Genomic DNA, 26,357 nt, shown 5'->3' on the forward strand with positions numbered 1-26,357 from the left:
TGCTGCTCTCGCCTCCTTTTTAGCACAAAGACAAGCAAGGATGGTTCCTTCACTCTTCTCCTGCCGGGGCACCAGGTCAGAGGGGTGGCCCAGGCCATCAAAAGGTGTGATTGGAGACGGACAGACTGGGGTCGAGGGCAGGGGGATTTTTAAATCTACTGTGTAGAAAACTAGGACTGCTGCTGCTGCTGACCTATTTTGGATTCTCCAGGAGGTTCTTTTGTTTTTTCTACTTTTTGGGGGACAGCAAGTGGATGGGAAAGAAAGCTGGTTTCTGTCTTGTTTCATATCAGTGACTATGTTTTGGGCAACTGTCAGCATAGCAAGCCCACGAAGGCTGCTGGTTCTTCAGATGCAGATGGAACTGATGGGATAATCATAGGTACGGCTTCTCTCTCTCCCCCGTCTCTGTCTCTCTCATAGGCTGAGTTAAGGGAAAAGGACTTCCCTGATGGCAGAAAGCAAAGAGGGACTAAAGAATCTTTTGATGAGGGTGAAAAGGGACAGTGAAAAAGCTGACTTAAAACTCAACATTCAGAAGACGAAGGTCATGGCATCCGGTCCCATCACTTTATGGCAAAGAGATGGGGAAAAAATGGAAAGAGTTACAGACTTTATTTTCTTGGGCTCCAAAATCACTGTGGACGGTGACTGCAGCCATGAAATTCAAAGGCACTTGCTCCTGGGAAGAAAAGCTACAACAAATCTAGATGATGCATTAAAAATCAAAGACATCACTTTGCTGACAAAGGACCATACAGTCAAAGCTGTGGTGTTTTCAACAGTCACGTATGGATGTGAAAGTTGGACCATAAAGAAGGCTGAGTGCTGTAGAATTTATGTTTTTAAATTGTGGTACCAGAGAAGGCTCTTGAGAGTCCCCTGGATGGCAAGGAGCTCAAACCAGTCCATCCTAAAGGAAATCAGTCCTGAATATTCATTGGAAGGACTGATGCTGAAGCTGAAGCTCCAATACTTTCGTCATCTGATGTGAAGAACTGACTCATTTGAAAAGACCCTGATGCTGGGAAAGACTGAAGGCGGGAGGAGAAGGGGATGACAGAGGATGAGATGGTTGGACGGCATCACCAACTCGATGGACATGAGTTTGAGGGAACTCTGGGAGAGACTGAAGGACAGGGAGGCCTGGCGTGCTGCAGTCCATGGGGTCACAGAGAGTCGGACACGACTGGGTGACTGAACAGCAACAAGGGAAAAGGTACATCAGAAAGTCTGGGGTGATTATTCTGCTGCACAAAGCAGTGTGGCACCCTTCAGACCTCCGTGCTGGTCTCTCTCACCCCTGCCACTCTGAAATGCGGCCCGGTTCACCCGCGTGTCTACTTTCTAACTCTCTTACAAAGATCAACTAATAAAAGGAACACAGTAAAAAGGGAGAGAATTGTATACACACACACATAAGGTGGTCTTTTTAAGAAATAAAAATAAAAGTATTATTTTAATAACATAGTTTTGGCCTGGTTGACTCCAAACATCTTCTCACTGAACATTGATAGATCTAATTTAATTGTATTGAATTGTCTTTAGTGTCTTTTGAAATGTCACTGGCTAAATACTGATGTTAATAATTTCCATTTAATCTGTGAATCTGTGGGGTATTTGAATTACCATCTGTGATACCGCTAGAGGTTTGAAAAATAGGAGGGATATTGTATAAGGAAATTTGATAATTTTAACTAAAATTAAATGCCCAAATATAACAACCTTTTATAACCAAAATATAACAAATTTTATAACCAAATATAACAAAGCTTTTCTGTTGACAAATAGCAGAGTAGGAAAAAATTTTATTTTTAAGCTTTTGGATATTTAATGGAAAATACAATTGCTAGAAGTAAAACTATATGCAAAGTAAAAGCCTTCTATTATATAATTAAGCTTTATATCCAAAATATATCTTGGATACTAGAAAAAAGAATATATGGATTGACCTGAGTTAAAGCATCACATATAAGAAGTTAAAGTTGACAATGCAACCTTGTTTGTGACTTCCCTGAAGATTTTTTACCCATAAGAACAACATACTATTTGCTAAAATATTTGGAGGGTGTTAAAAATATAATACAAATACTTGGCACACTTGAATCTACTGGATATCTTCTTCCAGCAAGTAGCCTGTAGGCCATGCAGGGAACACATTTGCTCACATACACGTGTGTATTTTTGCTCATGAGATCAAGCTCAGAGACTGAGGATAGATCCCCGGCATGCAGACTCAGCAGTGGAGACTCGGGGAGTGGGCCTTTTGTGTCTGTGGATCAAAGAGCCTGAGCTGCTCACGGGGGTGCGCAGGGGGCCCTAATGGTCCACCTCTTTCCGATTCCTCCCCGATTTGCCTTGTGCTTTTCCACTCCATTATTCTTGGGCTTCCCTGGTGGCTCAGCTGGTAAAGAATCCCCCTTCAATGGGACACTTGGGTTCAATCCCTGGGCTGGGAAGATCCCCTGGAGATGGGAAAGGCTACCCACCCCAGTATCCTGGCCTGGAGAATCCCATGAACTGTATAGTCCATGGGGTCGAAAAGAGTCAGACATGACTGACTTTCACTTTACTTTTCCTTCGAGGGCTGCCTCCTCACCTCCCCCAGACTTTTGCTTTCTTTAAAGTCTTCACTCTGCCAATTCCAACCCTAACTTCTCTCTGAAGCCCTCCCAGATGGCCTCGGTGGGAGACGGTGTCTACCTCATTTGAATACATAAGGTGGCCCAGGTAACCACTCCTCAGGCACCGAGGCATTGCTACTTTGACTGCAGTTATGAAAAGTGAAAGTGTTAGTCTCTCTGTCGTGTCTGACTCTACAGCCCCATGGACTGTAGCCCGCCAGGCTCCTCTGTCCACGGAATTCCAGGCAAGAACACTGGGGTGGGTTGCCATTCCCTTCTCCAGGGAATGGTAGTCACACAGGAATACATCCAAGATAAGAACTTCTCAAGACGGGAATACGCCTTGAGGATCTCTGTCTACTGTGTAGAAGGCATTGGGCCAAGCGGTGAGGCCTGGTGGAGTGAACACATGGATGGATGTATTCATGTCCTTAACCAGTATTTATTGTGCAGCTGCTATGCAGTCAGGCTTTGTTCTACACACTGAAGCTACAGAAACAGTGTATCCTCCAAGAGCGTTCACATGCTGACGGGAGTCGGACAATAAATGAAATGAGTGCTCTCAAGAAAGAATGGTAATTTGTGAAAAGACTGGAGGTGACCTAATAATACAGGCGGCTTGGGAGGTCAGGTGACCAGCCAGGCCCCTTTGAGATGTCAGGTGTGAGCTTTATCTTGAAGAATGTCAAGAAGGCAGCCTTCCACAGACGCAGAGGACATTTAAGGCGGAGGGCAAACCCACTGCATAATCCCAAGGTCAGAGAGGAGGCCCATGCGGTAGGCACAGACATGGCATGTGATCCAGGATGGGAGGCAGGCAAGGGTGCCACCATGATGGGCCCTCAGGGGCCATGGAGAGGAGATGGGCGAACTTTAAATGCAATGGAGCACCAGTGAAGGGCTTTAAACAGGAGAGCAGCCATGACGAGATTTATGGTTACTATACGGAGAAGGGATGCAGGAGCCAAAGGAAGAGATGGGAGAACAGCAGCGGTGGTTTGGGCAAGAGGGGAAGTGGGCTGGACCACAGGGTGGCAGCAGAGATGGAGAAAGGGGAGACCTGTAGACCCATCTAGGGAGCCAAGGGCAGGGGCTGCTGAGGGACTGGAGGGGTGAAGGCCGATGAGGAGCCCAGCAGCTCTCCTCTGGGCGGTGGGGGTGAGGGGTGCACAGAACGAGAAATTCAGGGGTGTGTGTGGACACGGCTTTGACCCCAGCTCAGCACTAGAGGAGGCTGGTATGACACAAACTGAGACGGACCGAGGTTTTCTGCTTTGGCATTGGAATTGTTCAAGGGGAGTAGGAAGTGCTCTGGTTGACCTCTTTGCAAATGGCTGTCTTGAAGCTGAGGACTTCTTGGCTTGGGTCTCTGGCACAAGCAGAGAGGATGGGGCCAGACGGGATTCTTCTGTCCCTCTGAGTGATCACAGGGCGTCTCCCCTCACCTTTGTGGTGGGGTTGTTGGTGTTCAGTGGCTCAGTTGTGTCCGACTCTTTGCGACCCCATGGACTGCAGCATGCCAGGCTCCTCTGTCCTTCACCATCTCCCAGAGCTTGCTCAAACTCAAGTCCATTGAGTCAGTGATGCCATCCAACCATCTCATCCTCTGTCATCCCCATTCACCTTTTGCCTTCAATATTTCCCAGCATCAGGGTCTCTTGTGGTGGGGGGAAGGGGACAAATGGCGATTAAAGGTCTCTGGGCCTTGGGACATTACTACCCAACGGCTCCTTTCTCCTGGGATGAGCAGGGGACAGGACGGTGAGAGTGGTGGTGTGTGGAAGATGCGCTGTGTAACCCCGTAGGGGGTTGTTAATGACATGCCAAGATCTCATGCTGATTAGTTTTATATCACTGATAACAGCACCAAAGCAGCTGATCCTTAGACAGGAAGTAACTCACCCAAAGTCACATAATTAGAACTCAGGCTTCCTGGTTCCAATCTCTACACACATAACCACACATAACCACACTACCTCCTTCTGCTATATTATAATCATTCTGAGTGACAGTAGCCTTCCTGGCTTGCTGCATTTGTCTTGTGACCTGTCTGTCTACTCAGACCACATGTGGCCAAACCACCCATCCTGCCTCATCCTTACTGAGATGATTCCCATCGAGAATGTGTGACGTCAGACAGTAGCTCTGCCAGGGGAAAAGCAGGGCAGGCCCACCCTGGTTCTGCTGGTCACATTTTATACCAGGTGGAAAATCCACCCAAAGGCATACCTTCACATGTGAACGAAAGGAGCAGAGAAATAATGAGACAGGCTGGGGCCTGGGACCCTTGGCTGCAGTGCTTGCACCTGGACACACCTCTCCTCCAGCAACAAAATAAAAAAGAAACCATCAGGGACTAAAAATAACTGTGTGCATGCACAGCTGGGGCAAATTCTGGACAACAAGATACCCAAAGACTAGAAAACCACTTCTGAGGAGCGGTGAGCAAAAGCAGGACACTGCGCATGCCCCCTGCACTCAACACCACCAAAGGGGAGGGCAGACCACCTAAGACACCCTGCAGTCTGACCCCTGAACTCACCCCTCCTCTCACCCCGTATAAGAAACCAGCTCTCCCCACTCTCCTCGGGCAGTGAGCAAGCAGGAGAAACCGTCCCACTGCAGCTGCAGGAGCCCAGATCAAGCCTCGCCTGAACTGCTTGTCTGGCCCCTGAATAATTTCTATTGATTGAGGAAGACCAGAAACCCTGGTAAAAAAAAAAAACAAAAAAAACCCCCAAAAAACTAACACAGTGTTCAGCAGACAATGCTGTCGCTGGCAGGGGGTTCCTTCGAGCCAGTATCTTCCATGCTGGGCAGGTGCAGATGTGAGTGCCTCGGTGGAGACCTCGCTTTCCCTGTCTGGCACAAGCTTCTTGTCCCCAGCTCAGTCCACAACTACTTGTCATCATCACTGTCATCACACAGGGGCTGGTGCTTCTGGACCTCCAGAGATTCGAGGGGATGGGGAATGGCTTACATGCTTTTGGAAATAGTTGTAAAGAGTGGTTTTAAAATCACTGAAAATCTGCAAGGCTTTTGCAAAAGTTCCTTTACTTGCCAAAGACACACATGCTGATTTGAACCCCAGGTCAAACCACCGATCTCTGTTTATGACTTGAGTCCTGGTCTTAAAGTTAAAAAATGATGAAGAAATTCCTTTCGGGGAGCAAGCTACTTACCCATTCCAGATAAATGGATACTTCTAGCTTTCATGACAACATACAATTTATAATTCCTTATGACATTGCTACACTATTATTAACAATAATAAGCCTCCTCAAATATTTTTCCAGACAAGATGGGCCATCATCACATAAAAATAAATGAAATAATATATGTAGTGGTGTTGTAAGCAAAAAAAGTGGTATTGGCCACACAGGAGATGCAAGTCCTCACGTATAGAAGCCAATTCTGAACATGGATACTTACGAAGCAAAGCTGTCTTTAACGAAGGATTTTTAATGGCCTTGCAGGAATAATTCATGACCCCCAAGTCACTTTTAATCCTGAGCATAAATAGTCACAACCACCCAGCTGCAGGGAGCATGTGAAAGTGTGTCCAGTGGCTGAGACGGCAGGCTTAGCTATGCTGTCTCTGAGGGTGGATCCATGGAACTCAAAGGTCCATTTCACACATATTTATTGGGCTCGGTTCTGGTTATCTATTGCTGCATAACAAACTCTCCCCAAACTCGAAACACTTTTTCATTTAAAACAATACACTTTCACTGTCTTTCAGAGTTCTGGGTGGTTCTCCAGGGGTCTCTCATGAAATCGCAGCAGAGATTGGCGTCATCTGCAGGTGACTCCGGCCACACCACTGGTGCCTGGGCGGGTGGGAAGTCTCTCCACATGGCTGCCTGGGACTTCCTCCCAGCATGGCAATCTCAAGGTGGCGGGACTCTTACTCTTTTAGTTTGTTAGGGCAGTTGCTTCCCTCAGAGACCACGTGGCATCCCTCTCCAAAATAACCAACTGGAAACTGCAAGCTTTCTTATGACCCAGCCTTAGGAGTCACTGTGCCCAAATCCATCGCTTCAAGGAATCACAGCCCAGCCCAGATTCAAGGGGAGAGAGGACTAGATTCTACCGCTCCTTGGTGAAGAATGGGAGGAAAGACTTGATTGGCAGTCACCTTAGGGAAAAGCTACCGTCAGTTTCAACCACACACGTGACAGACACTGAAGGTGACAGAGCTGACTGGAACTCTGCCCTTCCCCCAAGGAGATCTGGGGTGGCCCAGGCACAGAAGGGGACTGGCTGATAGAAACAAAGCTCACTGTAGAGACAGACGGGATGATGGAGGCGTTCTGTCTCCCCCAGCATCCCTCTAGGACAAAATATCCCGGAGAAACAGTTCTTTGCATTTGGACCAAGAGGGACAGTTCCTTGAACATATCAAGGATCTAAAAAATATACATTTCACATCAGCTCCATGATGTAGGGATTCAGGTGGGTAAAGCAGTGGCTCTGTAAACATCAACTTCCTGAACAAAACCTTGTGCCTGGGTAACCTTACAGCCCTGAAGAAATTCTAGGGGCAAATCATTCTCTGCAATGCCTTTCCTGGTTCTTTCTATAGATGATCGAGAAAAGCATTACAAGCCTTTTGAGTTAAAGGTACAGATATGGCTGTTTTAATAACTAAAAATCATGCTATCTCGGCTGAAGACTTGGGCCAAAAACCCAAGTTGGCCGTTTGGCCACTTTATGGTGGGCAAACCTCAGGTGAGACACTGGAAAGACCTGGGGCTTGGTTTGTATACCTGTAAAACGAGGATGGTGATCCCAGCCTACCTAACCCAAAGTGTCCTGAAGTCCAAAGAAGCAATGGATAGGAAGCCCTTTCACAATGGTTAGTTTTCATTCGTTTGTTTTTTTGACATGGACCATTTTTAAAGTCTTCATAGAACTTGGTACAATTTTCCTTCCATTTTATGTTTCGAGGTTTCGGCCACAAGGCTTGTGGGATCCCAGCTCCCTGACCAGGGACTGAACTGAACTCCCTGCATTGAAAGCCCAACTCCTAACCCCTGAACCACCATAAAAGGGCTGCTGCTGCTACTGCTGCTAAGTCGCTTCAGTCGTGTCCAACTCTGTGCGACCCCATAGACGGCAGCCGACCAGGCTCCTCCATCCCTGGGATTCTCCAGGCAAGAACACTGGAGTGGGTTGCCATTTCCTTCTCCAATGTGTGAAAGTAAAAAGTGAAAGTGAAGTCACTCAGTCGTGTCCGACTAGTAGTGACCCCATGGACTGCAGCCCACCAGGCTCCTCTGTCCATGTGATTTTCTAGGCAAGAGTACTGGAGTGGCTTGCCATTGCCTTCTCCGATAAAAGGGCTAGTTTTATAAAAAAGTCAAACATGGGTATTCCAAGGGTCTGGAAAGGCCTGTTTTCTTTACACTCCCCTCCCCGATCCCAACTCCAGATTCCCACTGTCCCCCTGGACCTGACAGCATTTACTTTAAATTCAACATTTTGACTTCCATTGATGTAAAAATGCATTCGATATATGGGTCACTTCTTTTTAGGGGTGATTCTAAATGGGATATTTTGGAGTGAGTTTAGGGGATGAAATATGTATATAAATGGGCATCTGAGGGAAGGCCTGAGTATAGAAACGGAGAGCTGGCAGGTAAAAAATTTGCTAATCAGTTGACCCCGGGCTGGCGTACCTCACAGTAGAAGCAAAGAGCTAACTGCGTTAGAACTCAGTGACTCACAGGCAGGAGAAGGTTTGCCCTGCGCTCCTATCAGTAACAGCCAGGAGGACACCGGCAAGCCAAGTTCTGAGCACCCAGGGCACAGAGGTGAAGCGGAAGCGGAAGGGGCGGGGTCTTACCAGGAACTTCCGCTTCTGCTTCCAGTGGCTGCCCTGGGCGTTGGTGGCTACGTGGGCCTCGGTGACGGTCTTGATGAGCTCCCATTCCTGGTCAGTGGGCTCTGGCTTGTGCCCCATGGATCTCTGCAGCTCCTCCCGCCGCCTCTTCTCCCGGTTCTCCTCGATGAGCTTCCTCTTGGCCAGACGCTTGCTGTCGTCTAGGACCACTGCGGGGGGAGAGGGACACAGAGCAGACACTCTCCAGACAGCTGGCAGACCTGCGGGGGCTTGGGCGGCTCAGAGAGGGTCACCTCGAGTCCTTTCTCCTTCGGCGGCAAACTGCCACCGGCTAGCCATTGTCCACCACAAGCCCCAGCACCAATTTCCCAAAGCCTAGTCAGCTTTCCAAAACGAAGGGTGGTGGGGGAGATACACTTGGACAGCAGGCATCTTAGCTCCGCAGCGGGTGACCCTAAATAAGAACGAAGCAGAGCCAGGTAAAGCCCATCCCACCTAGAGGGTCATAGGTGGGTCTGTCTAGTCAGTCATCTGAATTCACTCTTAAGGTGTCTGTTCCTCCCCTCAGCCCTAGTCTCCCCAAACGGCTTGTAGTAGGACTTCAGGTTTAAAAAATTCTGGAGCAGTAAACAGGCTGGTATCCCTTTCTCAGAGGGAAAAGGAGTCTTGCTCTTCATTTGTTTACTCAAGGCTGATTGGAGTGGCTAGGAGCTTGGCTAGACCAAGCTCAGCCCTCACAGATACTTTCTTTGCATTGCTGTATACCTGGTCAACCCTCAAAGTGATTAAAGAGCCCAGGCTTTGGAATCTAGACAGACTGGGGCTTGAATCCTGAGACTGCCACATTCTAGCTGTGTGACCTCCGGCAGTTTACTGAGGCTCTCTGAGCTTTTGTTTCTTCCAGTATAAAATGGGATCGATAAGGCCTACTTCGCAGGCTATCAGTATGATGGTGCAGGACACATGCTCAGTAAATAGAGCCGTGAATTGTATCATTTATCCATGGTCCCCAACCTTTTTGGCACCAGGGACTTATTTTGCGGAAGACACTTTCTTTTTTTCCCCATGGATTGCAGGTTGGGGGATGATTTGGGGATGATTCACACACATTGCATTTATTGTGCACGTCATTTCTAATCTAATGCTACTGCTGATCTGACAGGTGGTACCAGTTCAAGGGCCAGAGGTTGAGGACCCCTGATACGCAAAAGGGAACTCAGAAGTGAAGGTAAGAACAACCTATACTTCTGTGGTTAATTTCCAAAAGGAAAACATTTCACCAGACTCTAAGTAGCTCTCAGTGGCACAGAAAAATTCAGGGTTCATGCTACAGAGTCGTCGTGTTTTACCACTGCTGGATCTCAGCTCTGATCTAGTCCAACTCCCTCTTTCACAGAGAAGGAAGAAGGTGATCATGACTTCCCAAAAGTCACACAGCAAGTTCATGGCAGGGCCAAGGTAAGACCCAGGACCCCTGACTGCAGTCCTAGAAATCATTGTCCTAGGGCCATTTCCTGAGGAAGGTGTGACCTGCTAAGGAAAAGAAAATTTTTTTTAAAAAGCAGGCATAGCAGAGGAAGAGAACCAAAAGTGCCTGGTGAATCCATAAACAGAGAATGAGACCCTGATCATGGAGACGTGGTTGGATCTTTAAAGCGAGGGGGGCACTTAGAAATGTGGGCAGGCTAGGTGAGCCCCGTGAAGTCAGCATGGTTCACCCATTTAAAGGAGGCAAGGAGAGGGCTGTGCTCATAACCCCACTCCCCAAATGCTTCCCTGGTGTCAGGGAACATGGCAAATTGGACGTGTATTATTCTAATTGAATCCTAAGATCAGTGATAACTTCACACAAGGGAAACCTGAAATTAAGTCCTGTGGGCACACAGCTAGTAAGTGGCAGACCCGGGACTCCCAACAGTTTTTCTGATTATAAAACCTGAGTTCTTATAATGAATGACTCACATGCAAGCAAGTTGCACTCAAAATGAATTTCCACCCAGTGTGGATTAACACTTTTAAAGCTCATCAACTTTTGCATCTTTAACTTTCAATAAAACAATGCAGTGGACATTCAGCAGGTCCCTTCTCTCCACAGAACCTTAGCAGACATTTTGTTGGCAACCAGTAAAAGCCTTTCAGAGACAAAGAAGTCAGCCAGAGGTGGGGATTAACCCATGGTTTCCAGCCTCACGCCCTGACACAACCCTCCTCCTTTTTTCCTATATAAAAGATTCCCCTTCTGTCTTCTTTAATGGGCAAACCAAGGACGTTCCAGAGATTTTTGTTGTTCTTAGAGAACTCTGTTTATCACATAAGTGTGGCTGTGACTCTTTCCTCTTCACGAGGTCCTCACTGCATTCTTTTTTCTTTCCTTTTTTCTTTAAACTAAAAGTTGAAATCCTTCACCAATGTGCAAACAGTTTATGCCAGAGAAACTAGTAACCCAGATACCTAGCAAAAGGGAGGGCACACATTCTGAATGGCACGATTCTAATTTCATGATTAGATTAATTAAAGTGACTGGTGTAAATCCCTTGCACAGTGTGGGGAAGAGACCCCGACAGCTAATCTCACTGCCATATGCTGTGGCACTTTGAAAACTGGGGAGGATGACTTCAGCTTGGAATGTTTTTATGGGCTAAAAATAAAACAACAACAACAAAAAACCAACTGCAGGATGAGTCATGCAATAGGACTCAAGTTCACATTCTTTAGAAATTTCTGAACGCGATGTTTTCTGCCAGTGTCCCGACTCCAAAAATGCCCACAAAATAAATTCCCGTCTCTGCTTTTGAAAAAGAAGGAGAGAATTAGTCCATCCAGTTCTGACCACATGAATGCTGTGTGGAAAATTACACCTCATCAAGGTGGGTGGACAAGACCCCTCGTCTGTAACCTCTGTGTAAATGGAGTATGGCTGCCTGTCCTGCAAGCATGATGGGGACAGTTTAACCTCTGTCCCTCAGCTATCATCCGGATGCCTCTGGAGTCAGGACCTGATGGGGAAGGTCGGATGGAAACCGACCAGCCATGGATGGGAGTGAGGGTCCCTGAAAGGGCTGGGTGCTTGCCCCCTGTCCACAAGCATTCCTGCTTTGTTTCCTGCCTGGTTGTTCTCCTTGAGCCACCCTTTTCCCCAGTCAACACTCCCTGAATATGAAGCAAAGGAAGCACATTTTTACTTACAATCTGTTGCCATGCCAACGTAGATGCATTTTTTAAAGCGACATTCCTGGCACTGATTTCTTGTAACTTTGTCTATGACACACTTTCCTTCATATTTACAGGAATAGGATGGATGAAGATTTTTCTGAATGGTTCTTCTAAAGAAACCCTACATGAAAAAGAAAGATCCAAGACAGCCATTTCAGATTGTCTAGAAATAAAGGACCTCCAGCATTTTGCATCTTCCTAACCACAGTGGCTGGTTTTGGACCTCACCTGTGTACAGGCCTGTAGCTCTACCTGTTCCAGGACAGGGCAGCTGACCCAAAGTGAATCTAAGGAGTTCTCAATCTGAGGAGAGGGAGAGGTCAGAAGCTGTGGAGTCGTCATCTTTTTGGCATTTACTCAAAGCTAACGGGAACATTGGTGTTCACACTTACGTTTTCCAAACAGTGAGTCATATAAATAAATTATATTATTTCATTTTATAGACTGCCACAATGTGAAAGTCTCTCAATTGTGTCTGTCTCTTTGCCACCACAGGCTCCTCTGTCCATGAGATTCTCCAGGCAAGAATACTGGAGTGGCTTGCCATATCCTTCTGCAGGGGATCTTCCCAACCCAGGGATTGAACTTGGGTCTTCTGCCTAGTTAGCAGATTCTTTACCGTCTGAGCCAAGCTTTGAAGAGGTTTGCTCTTTATACTGGAGAATAAAAAAGCTAGATACTTGTGATGCTCTGTTAATTAGTAATATAATCATCTAGTATTTAAATGTACACATTAACTACCTTTAGAGACTTAGTTTAATTCTGGTTTTCGACTCTTGAGATGGCCGTGCCAGTTCAGGTAGCCCTTAAAACAACAGTCATTGGGGAGGAGAAAATTCCAATTTCTTTACCAAATTTTCCCCAAAGCTCGTGGCATTGGAGTTTTCCTTTCCCAGCACCCTGTTTCTCCAGAGTCTATAGACACTTGCCCTAAAGTTCAGTGTTTCATCCTCTCTCAAGGCACAGGAGAGGGCCACCTGAGGATAGAAGGAGGTTCCAGGCCTAGGTGACTTATGTAACACCCTGAAGGCGGTGTCACATGAGAATCCTTTCTGGACATGGCACTCAAGTCATGACGGCAAAAAGCACTCCTTGTGAGTGGCACGTTGCAGAGTGCTGCAGACAAGTGCCATGGCCTCTGTCACTCCCACAACCTTCTGAGGTCGGTACTCTTAATATCTCCACTGCGGGGATTAAAAAACTAAGCCTCAGACAGGTTAAATCACTTGCCCCAAATCACATGGCGAGTACACGCTGGAACTGGAACCTGGGAGTTGGACTGCAAGTCTAACTTATTTAACTGCTTATATGATATAAATTTAGTCCAGTTTTACTGTATTATTTAAATGTTTTAGATGAACATATTATAAACAGTTCTTTCTCACCCACTCTCAAAAAACCACATCGTTTTATGTTTTAGTATACATTAGCAAGGCACAACAGGTTTTAAAGGACATTACCTGTTAAAGCTTAAAGGAACCTCCAACTTGGTTGCATAAATTGGACTTAGATACCAGCGGATCTAGTGAAAGTGGCTCAGTCATGTCTGACTCTTTGCGACCCCACGGACTATCCAGTGCATGGAATTCTCCAGGCCAGAATACTGGAGTGGGTAGCCATTCCCTTCTCCAGGGGACCTTCCCAGTCCAGGGGACCTTCGAACCCAGGTCTCCCGCATTGCAGACAGATTCTTTACGAGCTGATCCACCAGGATTAAGCTCCAATTGTAATTATCCCATTTAACCAGCCCTGGCTTTGATTATGTACATATACCATTTGCGTATTCCTCACTCAGACTCAGGAACTCTTCTTTACAAGGAAAAGGTCTGAGGAAGCATTTTACATTGGGCAAAGCAGAATAACATGGAGGAATGACGGACTGAGACTCAGGGACTCATTGTCAGGGACGTGTGCTCATCCCTGGTCACTTCTATTACTCAAATCCCAACAGAAGAGCTGTCATCTTGGCTCTGCATCCTTGAACACTGAGTCCATTAGTTTGAATGCGTTGACGAACAGTCGTAAGACTCCCTAAAGCACACACGGGGCAGCGGCTGGCGTGTGCTTCCTGGGTGTCCGTGGTGGGCTGTCCCGCCAGGCTTGGACGGCAGGGCCTGCGGAGAGGAAAGAAGCTTCCCCGCCCGCGCCTCCACCCTGTCCTTTTCCCTCCACCCCACCCTTCGAGGGTTGCGCTCGCTTGAAAGGCAGAAGAAACTCAGAGATTCTAGCAAGAAGACAGGTGTCACAGGCAGGGAGGAGGGCCACTGGGTGGCATCCTCCTTTTGGTTTCCCTAGAGGTGGCAACACCCAAGTCGGGGGCCTCCAGGAGCATGCTGACCGCTGCTCTGAAGTTGGGAGACTGTTCCCCTGAAGTCAGGAGACCTTTCCTCCCTCGTCTGCTCACACTGGCTCGTGTCCGGGGGCAGGGCCCACCGAGGAGTCAGACAAGAGCAGGGAGGGGACGAGGTGATGAACCGGAAACAGACAAAATGAGCATTTTTCCAAAATGGCTTCTCTGGGAATCCTTTACAAGGAATGAATGAAATAACGGATGCGGGGCTTATTTTGAAAAAAAAAAAAAAAAGTTGAGGCAGCAGGCTGTGCCATTCTTAGTGCCATCTTTTCTGTGGCTCATCTTGCTGACTCTTCTTGGGCACTTCATGGGCCAGATCCTTTTTAAGGCTCAGGCTTCCCCTGAGGCATGATAGAAGCAAATTTTGACACATGATGAAGGAACACTTCATTTAAGTAAATGTCCAAGATGGTAGGTTCCTTAATTTTAAAAAGGGAGAAACATCAACTTTTGCGAGTGAACTTGGATAGAAAATATTTACATATAAAAAAAATCTTTTTGAGACAAAAGAGATGTCTCAGGAACAGAGTAAGGACATATCTTTCACTGATGAGTTGCTGGTGAGCGGAGGTTTTGCTTTTATAAATTGACATTAGATACATTTCTCTGCAGAAACTGAATCCATTTCTTAGTGGTCTAGATATGCGTAATCAGCGCTAAAAAGTGATTTATTGTAGGAGTATAAACTTTCTTTCTACAAAAGATGCATGAAAACTGGCCTATCCCAATAGATGAAACATCTGATCTGGAATATTTCCACTGTCTTCAGGGCAAAAACAGGAAGAAAAGAGTCCCTCTGCACACTGTGAGTAGTGGGTAGAAATACTTGTAAATTACAGGTTTGAATAAACAAGATGTGAAGTGCAACTTTTTTCATTTTTGGCCACTTTTAAAAGTCCTGTTTCATTTGAACATCTCTTTTGCTCTTTTCCCAAGATGCTTTGTCCTTATATTAAATGATCTGTGTAACTGCCCTTGGGTTTCCCAGGTGACATAAGAGACATGGGTTTGAACCCTGGGTCGGGGAAGATCCCCTGGAGAAGGGCATGGCAACCCACTCTGGAATTCTTGCCTGGAAAATTCCATGGATAGAGGAGCCTGGCGGGCTGCAGTCCATGGGGTCACAAAGAATCGGACACAACTGAGCGACTAAACAGCAAACAGCAGCAGTGAGCATTAAGTCCTCTGTAAGGTACATTTGGTTTTTAGAGTCACTTTGGGAGCTGAATGTTAAATGGGATTTTCATTAGAGTCGCTCCTAGAATTCAACATTTGTCATTAAAAATTGATTTTAGAGAATCTCAACGCTGCATAATCAGGTAGGTAAAAGCCTTTTTAACTGGGGCTAATTTAGAAAAAAGACACATTTGAATCGGGAATGAGGGAAAGCATCTACAGAAATGGTTTTATCAGCTTCAAACAAAGCCCATAAAATTGGCCTTTCAAGAGAGTCTGCAAGTTTCCCAATTAATAAACAGCCACAACTTATTTGTAAATAATGCCATCAAACTCCTTATGACATTATTTTCATAGATATAAGCAACCTTTAGCCCAATCTTTGTTAAAAGGTTACAAATTCTAGATCAAAGGGGTCTGGATGAGTTAGAGCAATACTATATCACATTCCAAAATAAGAGTCTTGCCTTGAGACCTTAAAAAATGACCTCTTTTCACTGGATAGATCATCTTAATACTTTAGCAGGCTGCTGCTGCTGCTGCTGCTAAGTCACTTCAGTCGTGTCTGACTCTGTGTGACCCCACCAGGCTCCCCCGTCCCTGGGATTCTCCAGGCAAGAACACTGGAGTAGGTTGCCATTTCCTTCTCCAATGTGTGAAAGTGAAAAGTGAAAGTGAAGTCACTCAGTCGTGTCCAACCCATAGCGACCCCACGGACTGCAGCCTACCAGGCTCCTCCATCCATGGGATTTTCTAGGCAGGAGTACTGGAGTGGCTTGCCATTGCCTACATGTTTCCCAATTTTGTGCACAGAAAGGAGTTTGCATGGAAAACCTTCCACGAGGGAAATGACACCCATCAGTATGAAGCCGAGCTAACATGTTGAATTTGGGGGTCTAGGGTCAAAGGTTAGGAGAAAAGGGGGTAGTTGGAGGAAGGAAAGGGGAGGAGAGGTGGAGAGATAGGTGATGAATGAGGGAAGACTGACTTGTTTTATGAATTTTAATACGATTTTTGCTCTGAAGTTTGTGATCATTTCGTTTAAAATAAGGTAAAACACTCAACAAAAAAATTAAAGTCTTTCTCTGACTTACTACCTCTTTTATAAAACATCAGCTGAATGCCCTGGGTTAAGCTTTGTTTGCCTTTACAGTGAACTTTATCTTCTAGGCTAGGTTGTTGGACCAAAACCTGTTTGCCAGAAACTCAACGTCATTTTGATAATGAAGATGTAAGTTTGCAAATTCAGGTTCACTTTCCTGAAGTACACTGACTGCAGTTTGCTGGTGTATTCTTGTCAAGTGTCTCCTGCAGGTGAGTCTGGAGAGGATGTGGTTACTGAAGGACAACCAGAATTTACCCATGGACTGCAGCCTGTGCCAACAGCCGGTGTGGACAATTCAGCACAGAATTGAACCTAAGTAGCCTCAAAGACAGACCCTAATGGAACCCTGAAAAGTGAGCATATTCAGTCAGGTTCACACTGGCAAACAGCATGGGGCTGCGGCAAACTCTGTCCCCTGAAACGCTCGAGATAAAGCAGGGGGAGAAATGGTCATTTCTTGGGAGGGTAACACATCATAAAATATCAATGCATTTTTAAACTGAGAAGGAGGCCTTTATCAATTTATTTTCATTTAATCAATTTTTCCACCTGTTGGATGGCACCATTGACTCAATGGACGTGAGTCTGAGCAAACCCTGAGAGACAGTGGAGGACAGCGTGCCTGCTGCAGCCTGACGTGCTGCAGTCTGCGGGGTTGCAAATGGTCAGACACCACTGAGCGACTGAATACCACCACCACCAGACCTCACACTCTGGCAAAACTTCATCTAGTTATTTTCGATTAAAAAAAAAAAAAATCTGTCTTGAATATGCGCCCCCCACTTCTCCCAAAATGAAGAGGCCCACCAGACACCCGGATGACCAGAGCCCGTGGATGTCGGGGTTTGGTTGGAACTTGAACTGAACCTGGCGGCTGCGTGCCGGAGGCTCCGGGGAGGGGCCGGCCCGTAGTTACCTTGCAGCCCTCGCACGTGATGCAGCGGTAGTGGTAGCCCGTGGCTTTGTCACCGCACACGACGCACAGCTCGTCCTTGTCTAAGTAGCTGGGGATGTAGCCTGTGGGGAGGACAGGAGGTGAGAAAGACATCAAGTTCAAGTCAAAGGCACGCCACAGCCAGGAGGGACACGGGGAGGAGGGAAGGACAGCGGATGAGGGGTGTGACCAAACAGTTCTATGCGTTTTAATGCATCGTTTGCTTTATGGTTTACACACTGTGATCGTTTAGTTTTAAATACAGAAAGTAAATAAAACACTGAACAAGAAAACATTTTAAGTCTTTCCCACCCTCTCCTTCCCACACCACTCCCCACCCCCCAGTCCATGTCCGTAAGTCTGCTCTCCACGTCTGTGGGAAGGAGAGGCTGTGACCAATGAGATAGCACTGTGGAAGCATATACACTACCATCGGCCAGTGGGAATTTGCTGTATGACCCAGGGAACTCAACCCGGGGCTCTGGGACAACCTGGAGGAGTGGGATGGGGTGGGAGGTGGGAGAGAGGACATATGTAATCAGTTCAGTGGCTCAGTCGTGTCCGACTCCAAAGTACTGGAGTTTCAGCTTCAGCATCAGTCCTTCCAGTGACTATTCAGGGCTGATTTCCTTTAGGATGGACTGGTTGGTTGGACTCCTTGCAGTCCAAGGGACTCTCAAGACATATGTATACCTGTGGCTGATTCACGTTGATGTATGGCAGAAACAGACACAATATTGTAAAGCAATTATCCTCCAATTAAATATAAACAAAATTTAAAAAGTCTTTCCCTGACAATACACTTGCTCAGTATATTTCTCTAGGATCTTAGATCACACTTGCAGAGTTAATATCAGGCCCAGGATTTCTGAATGCCTTGGAAACAGCTGTGCACACTCACTGTGCAGGCAGGAATGGGTCCAGAGGCTCTTAGAGCCAATAGGTGCAGCAGAGAGGCCAGGATTTTATTTTAAAATACTTATTATAAGTGAGTTTATCATTTTTGTTATATGTGACACTGAGTAATTATTAAAAAGAAAACATAAGGTCTTTTAAGAGCTACCTGTTCTTTGCTCCTGAAAGGATTTGTCCCCACAATCACACCCCAATCACAACTTAGATTACTGAGCTGGGGAAATAGTTTCTTTACTCGTCCTAATGCTGTAATACAATAGGTTCCTTGGGTAAACCATGGGTTTTCCACCCTGATTAGACCTTAGAATCATCCTGTTTAAAAGCATTGAATCTTATGGGGAATTCCATGGCGGTCCAGTGGTTAGGACTCTGCACTTTCACTGGTGAGGGCCCAGGTTCAATCCCTGGTCAGGGAACTGAGACCCCACATACCACATGGTACAGTCAAAATAAAAAAGAAAATTGAATCTTGGAATCAACCATTTAAAAATACTGAATCTAAGACCAGCCTCCTGAGAATCTTATTTCAGTGGTCTTAGGGTGTAGAAACATAGGCACTGAATTTCCTAAACATTCTCTGGGTGATTCTTACGTACATCTAGCATTGAGACTTCCTGGGCTGGGTTTATACGGAGGGATCCAGAGAGGCCAGGATACGAGACACCTGGGGTGTCGTGGATCACAGTCTCTTTCGAAAGGCTTATTTCTGAACCTTTGCTGAGGGGACTTGATCCCTTTGCAATCTAGGGACCATGCAATAAATTCAGAAGACTTTACAGCTGGAAAGGCCCTGGGAGAGCAAGTAATTTTGAGATGAACTGGTCTTCACCAGTTTGCCCTTCCTCAGGCTCAAACCAGAAATTAACAGCAGAGACGAAAGCCCAGATCTGGACTTCCGGCCCTCTGAAAGTATTGGTGTTGGTCTTTTTATAAAAATAACTTCAAAAGTTGAATGAATAAGGCCCTCTAAAAAAAAAAAAAAAAGGTTCTGCAGGGCTTCCCTGGTGACTCAGTGGTAAAGAATTGGATACAACTGCCAATGTAGGAGACACCTGCTGGGTTCCTGGTTCGGGATGACCCCACATACTGAAGAGAAGCTAAGTTCATGCACTACAACTGCTGAGCTTGTGTACCGCAGAGCCCGTGCTCTGCAGCAAGAGGAGCCACCACGAAGACAAGCCTGCACATTGTAACTGGAGAGTAGCCCCTGCTCACCGCAACTGCAGAAAGCCTGCGCTGCAACAAAACACCAGCACAGCCAAAAGTGAATAAACAAATTTTAAAAAAAGGTTCTGCGAACTTGTGATGTGATCACATAGCTCAACAACTGGGTTGTTGTCGTTCTGTCACTCAGTCGTGTCCGACTCTTTGTGACCCCATGGACTGCAGCACGCCAGGCCTCCCTGTCCATCACTATCTCCCGGAGCTTACTCAAACTCACTCATGTCCTTTGAGCTGGTGATGCTATCCAACCAACCTATCCTCTGTCATCCCCATCTCCTCTTGCCTTTAAGCTTTCCCAGCATCAGGGTCTCTTCCAGTGAGTCGGTTCTTTGCATAGGTAGCCAAAGTATTGGAGTTTTAGCTTCAGTATCAGTCCCTCCAGTGAATATTCAGGACTGATTTCCTTTAGGATGGACTGGTTGGATCTCCTTGCAGTCCAAGGGACTCTCAAGAGTCTTCTCCAACACCACAGTTCAAAAGCATCCATTCTTCGGTGCCCAGCCTTCTTTATGGCCCAGCTCTCACATCCGTACATGACTACCGGAAAAACCATAGCTCTGACTGGATGGAACTTCGCTGGCCAAGTGACGTCTCTGCTTTTTAATACACTGTCTAGGTTTGTCACAGCTTTTCTTCCAAGGAGCAAGCATCTTTTAATTTCATGTCTGCAGTAAACAGTGATTCTGTTTATTAAGAAACAAATCCAACTGTGATAACTCTTTTTATTACTGCACTCTGAGCTTATTAAATTCCATGACCCAGGAAATTAAAGACACAAACAGAAGCTATGTACTTCCCACCCGTGTCTGCCTCTTTCCTTTCCTTGTACACAATGTCCAAACATAAGAAACGCTTCAGAGGGCAAATCCAGTTTCATAGGTACCAGAGGTTTATCATAGAAGCATGGAGCTTCAGAGAAAACCAAAAAGGCCTGATTTGTTGGGATGTGGATAGGCTCAGAAAACAAAATCATTCTTTCTCTTGATCATGGTCTTAGCGAAGTTCTTTGACTCAGGAAACCCTTACTGTGTCCCAAAAAGATCAGCCAGGTTGAAATGACAGATAACTTACTATATGTTTTATCATGACAGTTTCATCAGTCTTTCATTAAACTGGGTCACTGAGGGCTTCCTTTTCAGAAAAAAAGCCATTGAGAAAACAGAATCCTTTTCATAATGACTATGCTCAGACTTTGTTTTAGAAGAATCTCCCTTTTGGGAGGGAGAGAAATGAGTTCAAAACAAGATTTGGTAATGCACAGGATTATCTTTTTAAATATCACAGCTTTTCTTAGTTTACTTTTGCATCATGCAAACATGAATCATCTGTTGAGTTCACTTCAAATGTGTCAAAATCCTCATCAGACATTTTAAAAAAGAGAATTCTGGGAGGGATCTGGGCAGAGAAAAAGGGGGAACTGGAGAGATTTGTGTGTTCATCCAATCAGTTGTCTATTCATGAATTTAGAAAACATTTATTTTAGCATCTGCCACTGTGCTCGGGCTTCCCTGGTGGCTCAGATGGTAAAGAATCCCACCTGCAATGCAGGAGACCTGGGTTTGACCCCTGGGTTGGAAAGATCCCCTGAGAAGGGAATGGCCACCCAATCCAGTATCCTTTGCTGAAGTATTCCATGGACAGAGGAGCTTGGCGGGCTACAGTTTACAGGGTCGCAAAGAGCTGGACACAACTGAGCGACTAACACTGTGCTTAGTGCTTGTAATATAAAAACAAGACACAGTTTCTTCCTTGCAGAAGCGTATGTGTAAGCAACTGAGTTCTGTATTTCCACTCCTGGTTATTTCTCAATGAGAGAGAAAAAGGTGAAAAAGAAGCAAAAAACATGAAAAGATGCTCAATGTCATTGCAAGGAAATGCAAATCAGGATCATACTGAGGTACTACTCAACACCCTCTAGGTTGCTTACGATAAAATGGCAGATAATAACACATGTTGGTGAGGATATGGAGAAATCAGAGCACGCATATATTGCCGGTAGGAATGTGAAACGTTCTTTGGGAAAGCACGTTGGCAGTTCCTCAAAAGGTTAAACACAAAGTGACATATGACCAAGCAATTTTACTCTGAAATGTATACTCAAGAGAACTGAAAACATGTGTCTGTACAGAAACTTGTATAAAGCAGCACCATTCACAATATTCAGAAGGTAGAAACGACACAAATGTCCATCAGATGATGAATGGGCAGACAAAATACAGTGGGTTTGTACAGTGGAATACTATTCAGTCACGAAAAGGAAGTAAGTACTGTTACACGCTACAACATGGAAGAACCTGGAAAGCACGCCATGAAAGAAGCCAGATACAAAATGCCATGGATCATATACCTCTATTTCTGTGAAATATCTAGATTAGGCAAATTCATAAAGACAGAAACTAGATTAGTGGTTGCCGAGGTCTTGAGGGAGAATGGCTGATGACCACTGAAGGATACAAAAGTTTCTTTTCAAGGTAATGAAAATGTTCTGAAATTGTGTAGTCTTGATGTATAGTCAAGGCTATGGTTTTTCCAGTGGTCATGTAAGGATGTGAGAGTTGGACTGTGAAGAAAGCTGATCGCTGAAGAATTGATGTTTTTGAACTGTGGTGCTGGAGAAGACTCTTGAGAGTCCCTTGGACTGCAAGAAGATCCAACCAGTCCATTCTAGAGGAGATCAATCCTGGGTGTTCATTGGAAGGACTGATGCTAAAGCTGAAACTGCAATACTTTGGCCACCTCATGTGACGAGTTGACTCACTGGAAAAGACTCTGATGCTGGGAGGGATTGGGGGCGGGAGGAGAAGGGGACGACAGAGAATGAGATGGCTGGATGGCATCACCAACTCGATGGACATGAGTTTGAGTGAACTCCGGGAGTTGGTGATGGACAGGGAGGCCTGGCGTGCTGTGACTCATGGGGTCGCAAAGAGTCGGACACGACTGAGCAACTGAACTGAACTGAACTGATGGCTGCACATCTCTGTGAATATACTAAAAACCACTGAGGGGAAAAACCCTTGTTTTAGGGACTTCCCTGGTTAGGACTCTGCGTTTCCACTGCAGGGGATTGGGGTTCAGTCCCTGGGTCACAAACTAAGATCTCACATGCTGCATGGTGCAACAACAACATCAAAAAATAAAAATAAATGGAATTAAAGAAGAACACTATTGTTTTGTATGAACATATTTTGTATAAATCTGTGAATTTTATAGTATGTGAAATATGTCTCAGTAAAGCTCCTCAGAAAGCAAAGAAACCAGGAGAGAAAAGAGGCTCTGTTCAACAAACATATACATGAGGGGGTTCCATGCCAGGCGACATGCCAAGGAGCTGAAGACAACCGAGTCTTAATTCTTGGGGCAGCTTTCAGTGTTTTGGGGGAAACAGACAATCATGGGTCATCTGTCTATGACGTGGTCGGGGCTGGGGTAAGTCTCCAAGTCACCCTCCTGCCCACCCGCGGCCTGAGTCCAGGATGGGCACTCTCAATCCTCCTTGTGCTTGGCAGTGGCAGCCCTCAGCACCTGCGGCATAACAGGCGTGAGCTTTATCCTCCCCTAGACGTGGTCTCTGGTTCACTGTAAGTGTTATGGTTCCAGCGAGGGGGGAGGGATCATATATCCATAATGAAACCCTGGTGTCTGCCCCCGTTTCCTCTGATGGACAGATCACAGTTTCTCCAGATCACTGCTGCCAGCCCTCTAGCAGGGAAAACACAGGGAGGAGGCCTGTATCTGGCATGTGCAGATGGGCAGGGTGGCAGTCTGGAGTGGTATTCGAAAGGCTAAGGGTCTCTGCAAGGGCTCCCGGAAGAGCTAATAACGCAGGGCCCGAGCTTTCAGCTTCATGAAAACTGCATTAGGATGTTTTAACTTTGGTTAAAAATCCCCAAATTCCACTCAGATGAAGATGTCCAGATTCAAGCTCATCTAAGATCAACTAGATTCCGTCCTGCTTGCTTTGATAGCTCTCATCACTGGGTATACTAGGGCTAGGACACAGGGCCAAGGAGAGCTGAAGGGCCATACGTGTTCCTGCAACAGAGAAATGAACATCACTACGTCCAGGCCAGTTCGGTTGAGACGCCATCACTGAAAATGGAGATTTAAAGTCTGAGTTTTACACATTTTGCTCAACTGTCTACTTTGGGCTATGAAAATCACTGTTGGGACTTCCCAGGTGGTTCAGTGGATAAGCGTCTGCTTGCCCATGCAGGGGACATGGGTTCGATCAAAGGTTTTGGAAGATCCCACATGCCTCGGAGCAACTAAGCCCGTTGAGCTAGTGCTCTAGAGCCTGGGAGCTGTAAAACTGGGCTCGAGTCCCGCAGCTACTGAAGCCCACGTGCCCCAGAGCCTGTGCTCCACAGCAAGGGGAGCTGGTGCCCTGCAACTGGAGAGTAGCCCCTGCTCGCAGAAACTAGAGGAGGCCCACATGCAGCAACAAAGACCCAGAGAAAGTGACACTAAAAGTAGATAAATACGATAAATATTGCAACTTCCCATGCATTAAAAAATCCACTATTCATCACACTCAAAAAGAGTCTTTGCTTGCTGGTTAGGTCTCTCCTTTACATGATCGTAAACCCCGAACCCCAAAGTAGTATGCCACTGCCTGCTAGGCAACTCAAATCTAAGGAGAAATACCAACAAAATCTACAGGAAAACTCACAAGGTGTTGATTTACTCTAAATACAGTTTTTCTGGGGATGGAGTGCATTCTTAGGAAAAAGAAACATAATAGCTCCAACAGGGATCTGTGTCCAGAGAACCAACTAGTGATCAGGTGTGTAGGATTGGGGATAAAGTCAGTGAACACGGTCAGACATACTCTGGAAATACGTAACATTACAGTGACCCGTCTCTAGGGATCAAAACCAATATGCACAGGGACGTCCCTGGTGGCACAGTGGGAAAGAATCCACCTGCCAATGCAGGGGACACAGGTTTGATTCCTGGTCCAGGAAGATCCCACATGACGCAGAGCAACTAAGCCCGAGTGCCACAGCTGCTGAGGCCCTCACGCCTGGAGCCTGAGCTCCGCACCGAGAGACGCCACTGCCGTGAGCGGTCCTCGAACCGCAGCTGGAGAGCAGCCCCGCCGCCACCCGAGAAAGCGTCACCAAGCAACAGCGACCCCTCGCGGCCAAAGACAGACAAATACATGATTAAACAAATAAACAAAATGGTTGCAATATGAAAGCGTTAAAAACTGCGTACAGTAGTTTCTTATAAAGTCTGGATTTTTCAATAAAAATTATACATATAATACAATTTATTGTAGAAAAATTAAAAGATATAAATTAGCACAAAACAAACTTGCCTATCAACTTTCTACCACAGAGATAACTACTGTAGCATTTTGGTGTTTCTGCACCTTAAATTAGGATGTTTGACTGTATGTGCACATATGTGCTTGTGTGTGCACTGAAACACATACTTACAAAATGCAAAGTAACCCAATTATTAAAAAAAATGCATCTTCCTGGTAAAGGCAGATGGAATGTACATATCCATGTGGTCAGGAAAGCTACATCTTATTTGCAAAATGAAATGTTCTTATTGAATTATAGCTGCTGTAGGATATTATATAAATTACAGATGTCCAATATAGTGAGTCACAACTTTCAAAGGTTATACTTCATTTATAGTTACTATAAAATATTGGCTATATTCAATGTGCTGTTACTATGTCCTTGTAGCTTATTTTACACCTAATAATTTTTACCCCCCTCCCCACCCCAATTTGTCCCTCCTCCCGTCCCCACTAGTTTGTTCACTGTGAGTCTGTTTCTTGTTTATTACATTCACTAGTGTGCTGTATTATTTAGATTCTACATATAAGTGATCTCATACAATTTTCATCTTTCCCTGTATGACTTATTTCACTCAACATAATGCTGTCCATCCATGTTGTTGCAAATAGCAAAATTTCATCCCCTTTTATGGCTGAGTAATATTTCCTTGTGTCCATATACCACAACTTCTGTACCCATTCATCTGTTTATAGACACTGAGGATGCTTCCCTATCTCGGCTATTGCAAATTATGCTGCTAAGAACATTGAGGTGCATGTATATTTTAAAATTAGAGTTTTTTTTTTAATGTAATTATTTATTTACTTATTTGGCTGCACTGGGTCTTAGCTGCAGCACTTGGGAACATGGTTGCAGCACTCGGGCTTCTTTCTCTGTGGCTCAGAAGTTGTAGCGTGTGGGCTTATTTGCCCTGGCATGCGGGATCTTAGTTCCCACACCAGAGATTAAACCTGTGTCCCCTGCATTAGAAGGTGGATTCTTAACCACTGGACCATCAGCAAAGTCCCAATGTTTTTGCTTTTTTGCTGGTATATATCTAGGAGTGGAATTTCTAGGTCATATAGTAGTTCTACTACTAAATACTAGGGCTTCCCTGATGGCTCAGGTGGTAAAGAATCTGCCTGCAATGCAGGAGACCCAGGTTCAATCTCTGGGTCAGGAAGATTTCCTGGAGAAGGAAATGGCAACCCATTCCAGTATTCTTCACTGGTGAATCCCATGGACAGAGGAGCCTGCTGATGGACACTACTGAGCGACTGATACACATAGTAGTTCTATTTTTAGTTTTTTTTGAGAAACCTTCATACTATTCTCCATAGTGGCTGCACTAATTTACATTCCCTTCAACAGTGTAAGGGACTGATCCCTTTTCTCTACATCCTTGCCAACAATTGTTGTTTGTGTTCGTTTTGATGACAGTCATTCTGACGGGTGTGAGGTGATACTGCGATTCTGATTTGCATTTCCCTGGTGATTAGTCACATGGAGCATCTTTTCACATACTGGTTCTCCATCTGCATGGGGAAGCTACATCTTGACTTCTTACACCCGGAGGCGATGTGCATTTTGTCAGATACTTGGTATCAAGTGCAGACGGCAGAGATAAAGGAGAGACAGCTACAGGTCTTCTCCTTCTCATCTTTGGGAACC

General features: G+C 45.7%; 1 protein-coding gene across 9 annotated transcripts in view; it reads right to left on the bottom strand.

Moving 5' to 3' along the window:
- The window catches only part of THRB (thyroid hormone receptor beta), a 432,236-nt gene that overhangs the window by 15,575 nt on the left and 390,304 nt on the right, over positions 1-26,357 (bottom strand). For all 9 annotated transcript variants that reach the window (XM_055416746.2, XM_088832732.1, XM_055416741.2 and 6 more), the window contains 3 exons: positions 17,233-17,333; positions 11,656-11,803; positions 8,473-8,678 (listed from right to left, as the gene is read on the bottom strand). In XM_055416746.2, coding sequence (XP_055272721.1) covers positions 8,473-8,678; positions 11,656-11,803; positions 17,233-17,333 — 455 coding nt within the window. The remainder of the gene's footprint in view (positions 1-8,472; positions 8,679-11,655; positions 11,804-17,232; positions 17,334-26,357) is intronic.

Source organism: Moschus berezovskii, chromosome 26, assembly GCF_049115385.1.
Source record: "Moschus berezovskii isolate FMDL1 chromosome 26, NW_MosBer_1.0, whole genome shotgun sequence".
Lineage (NCBI taxonomy): Eukaryota > Metazoa > Chordata > Mammalia > Artiodactyla > Moschidae > Moschus > Moschus berezovskii.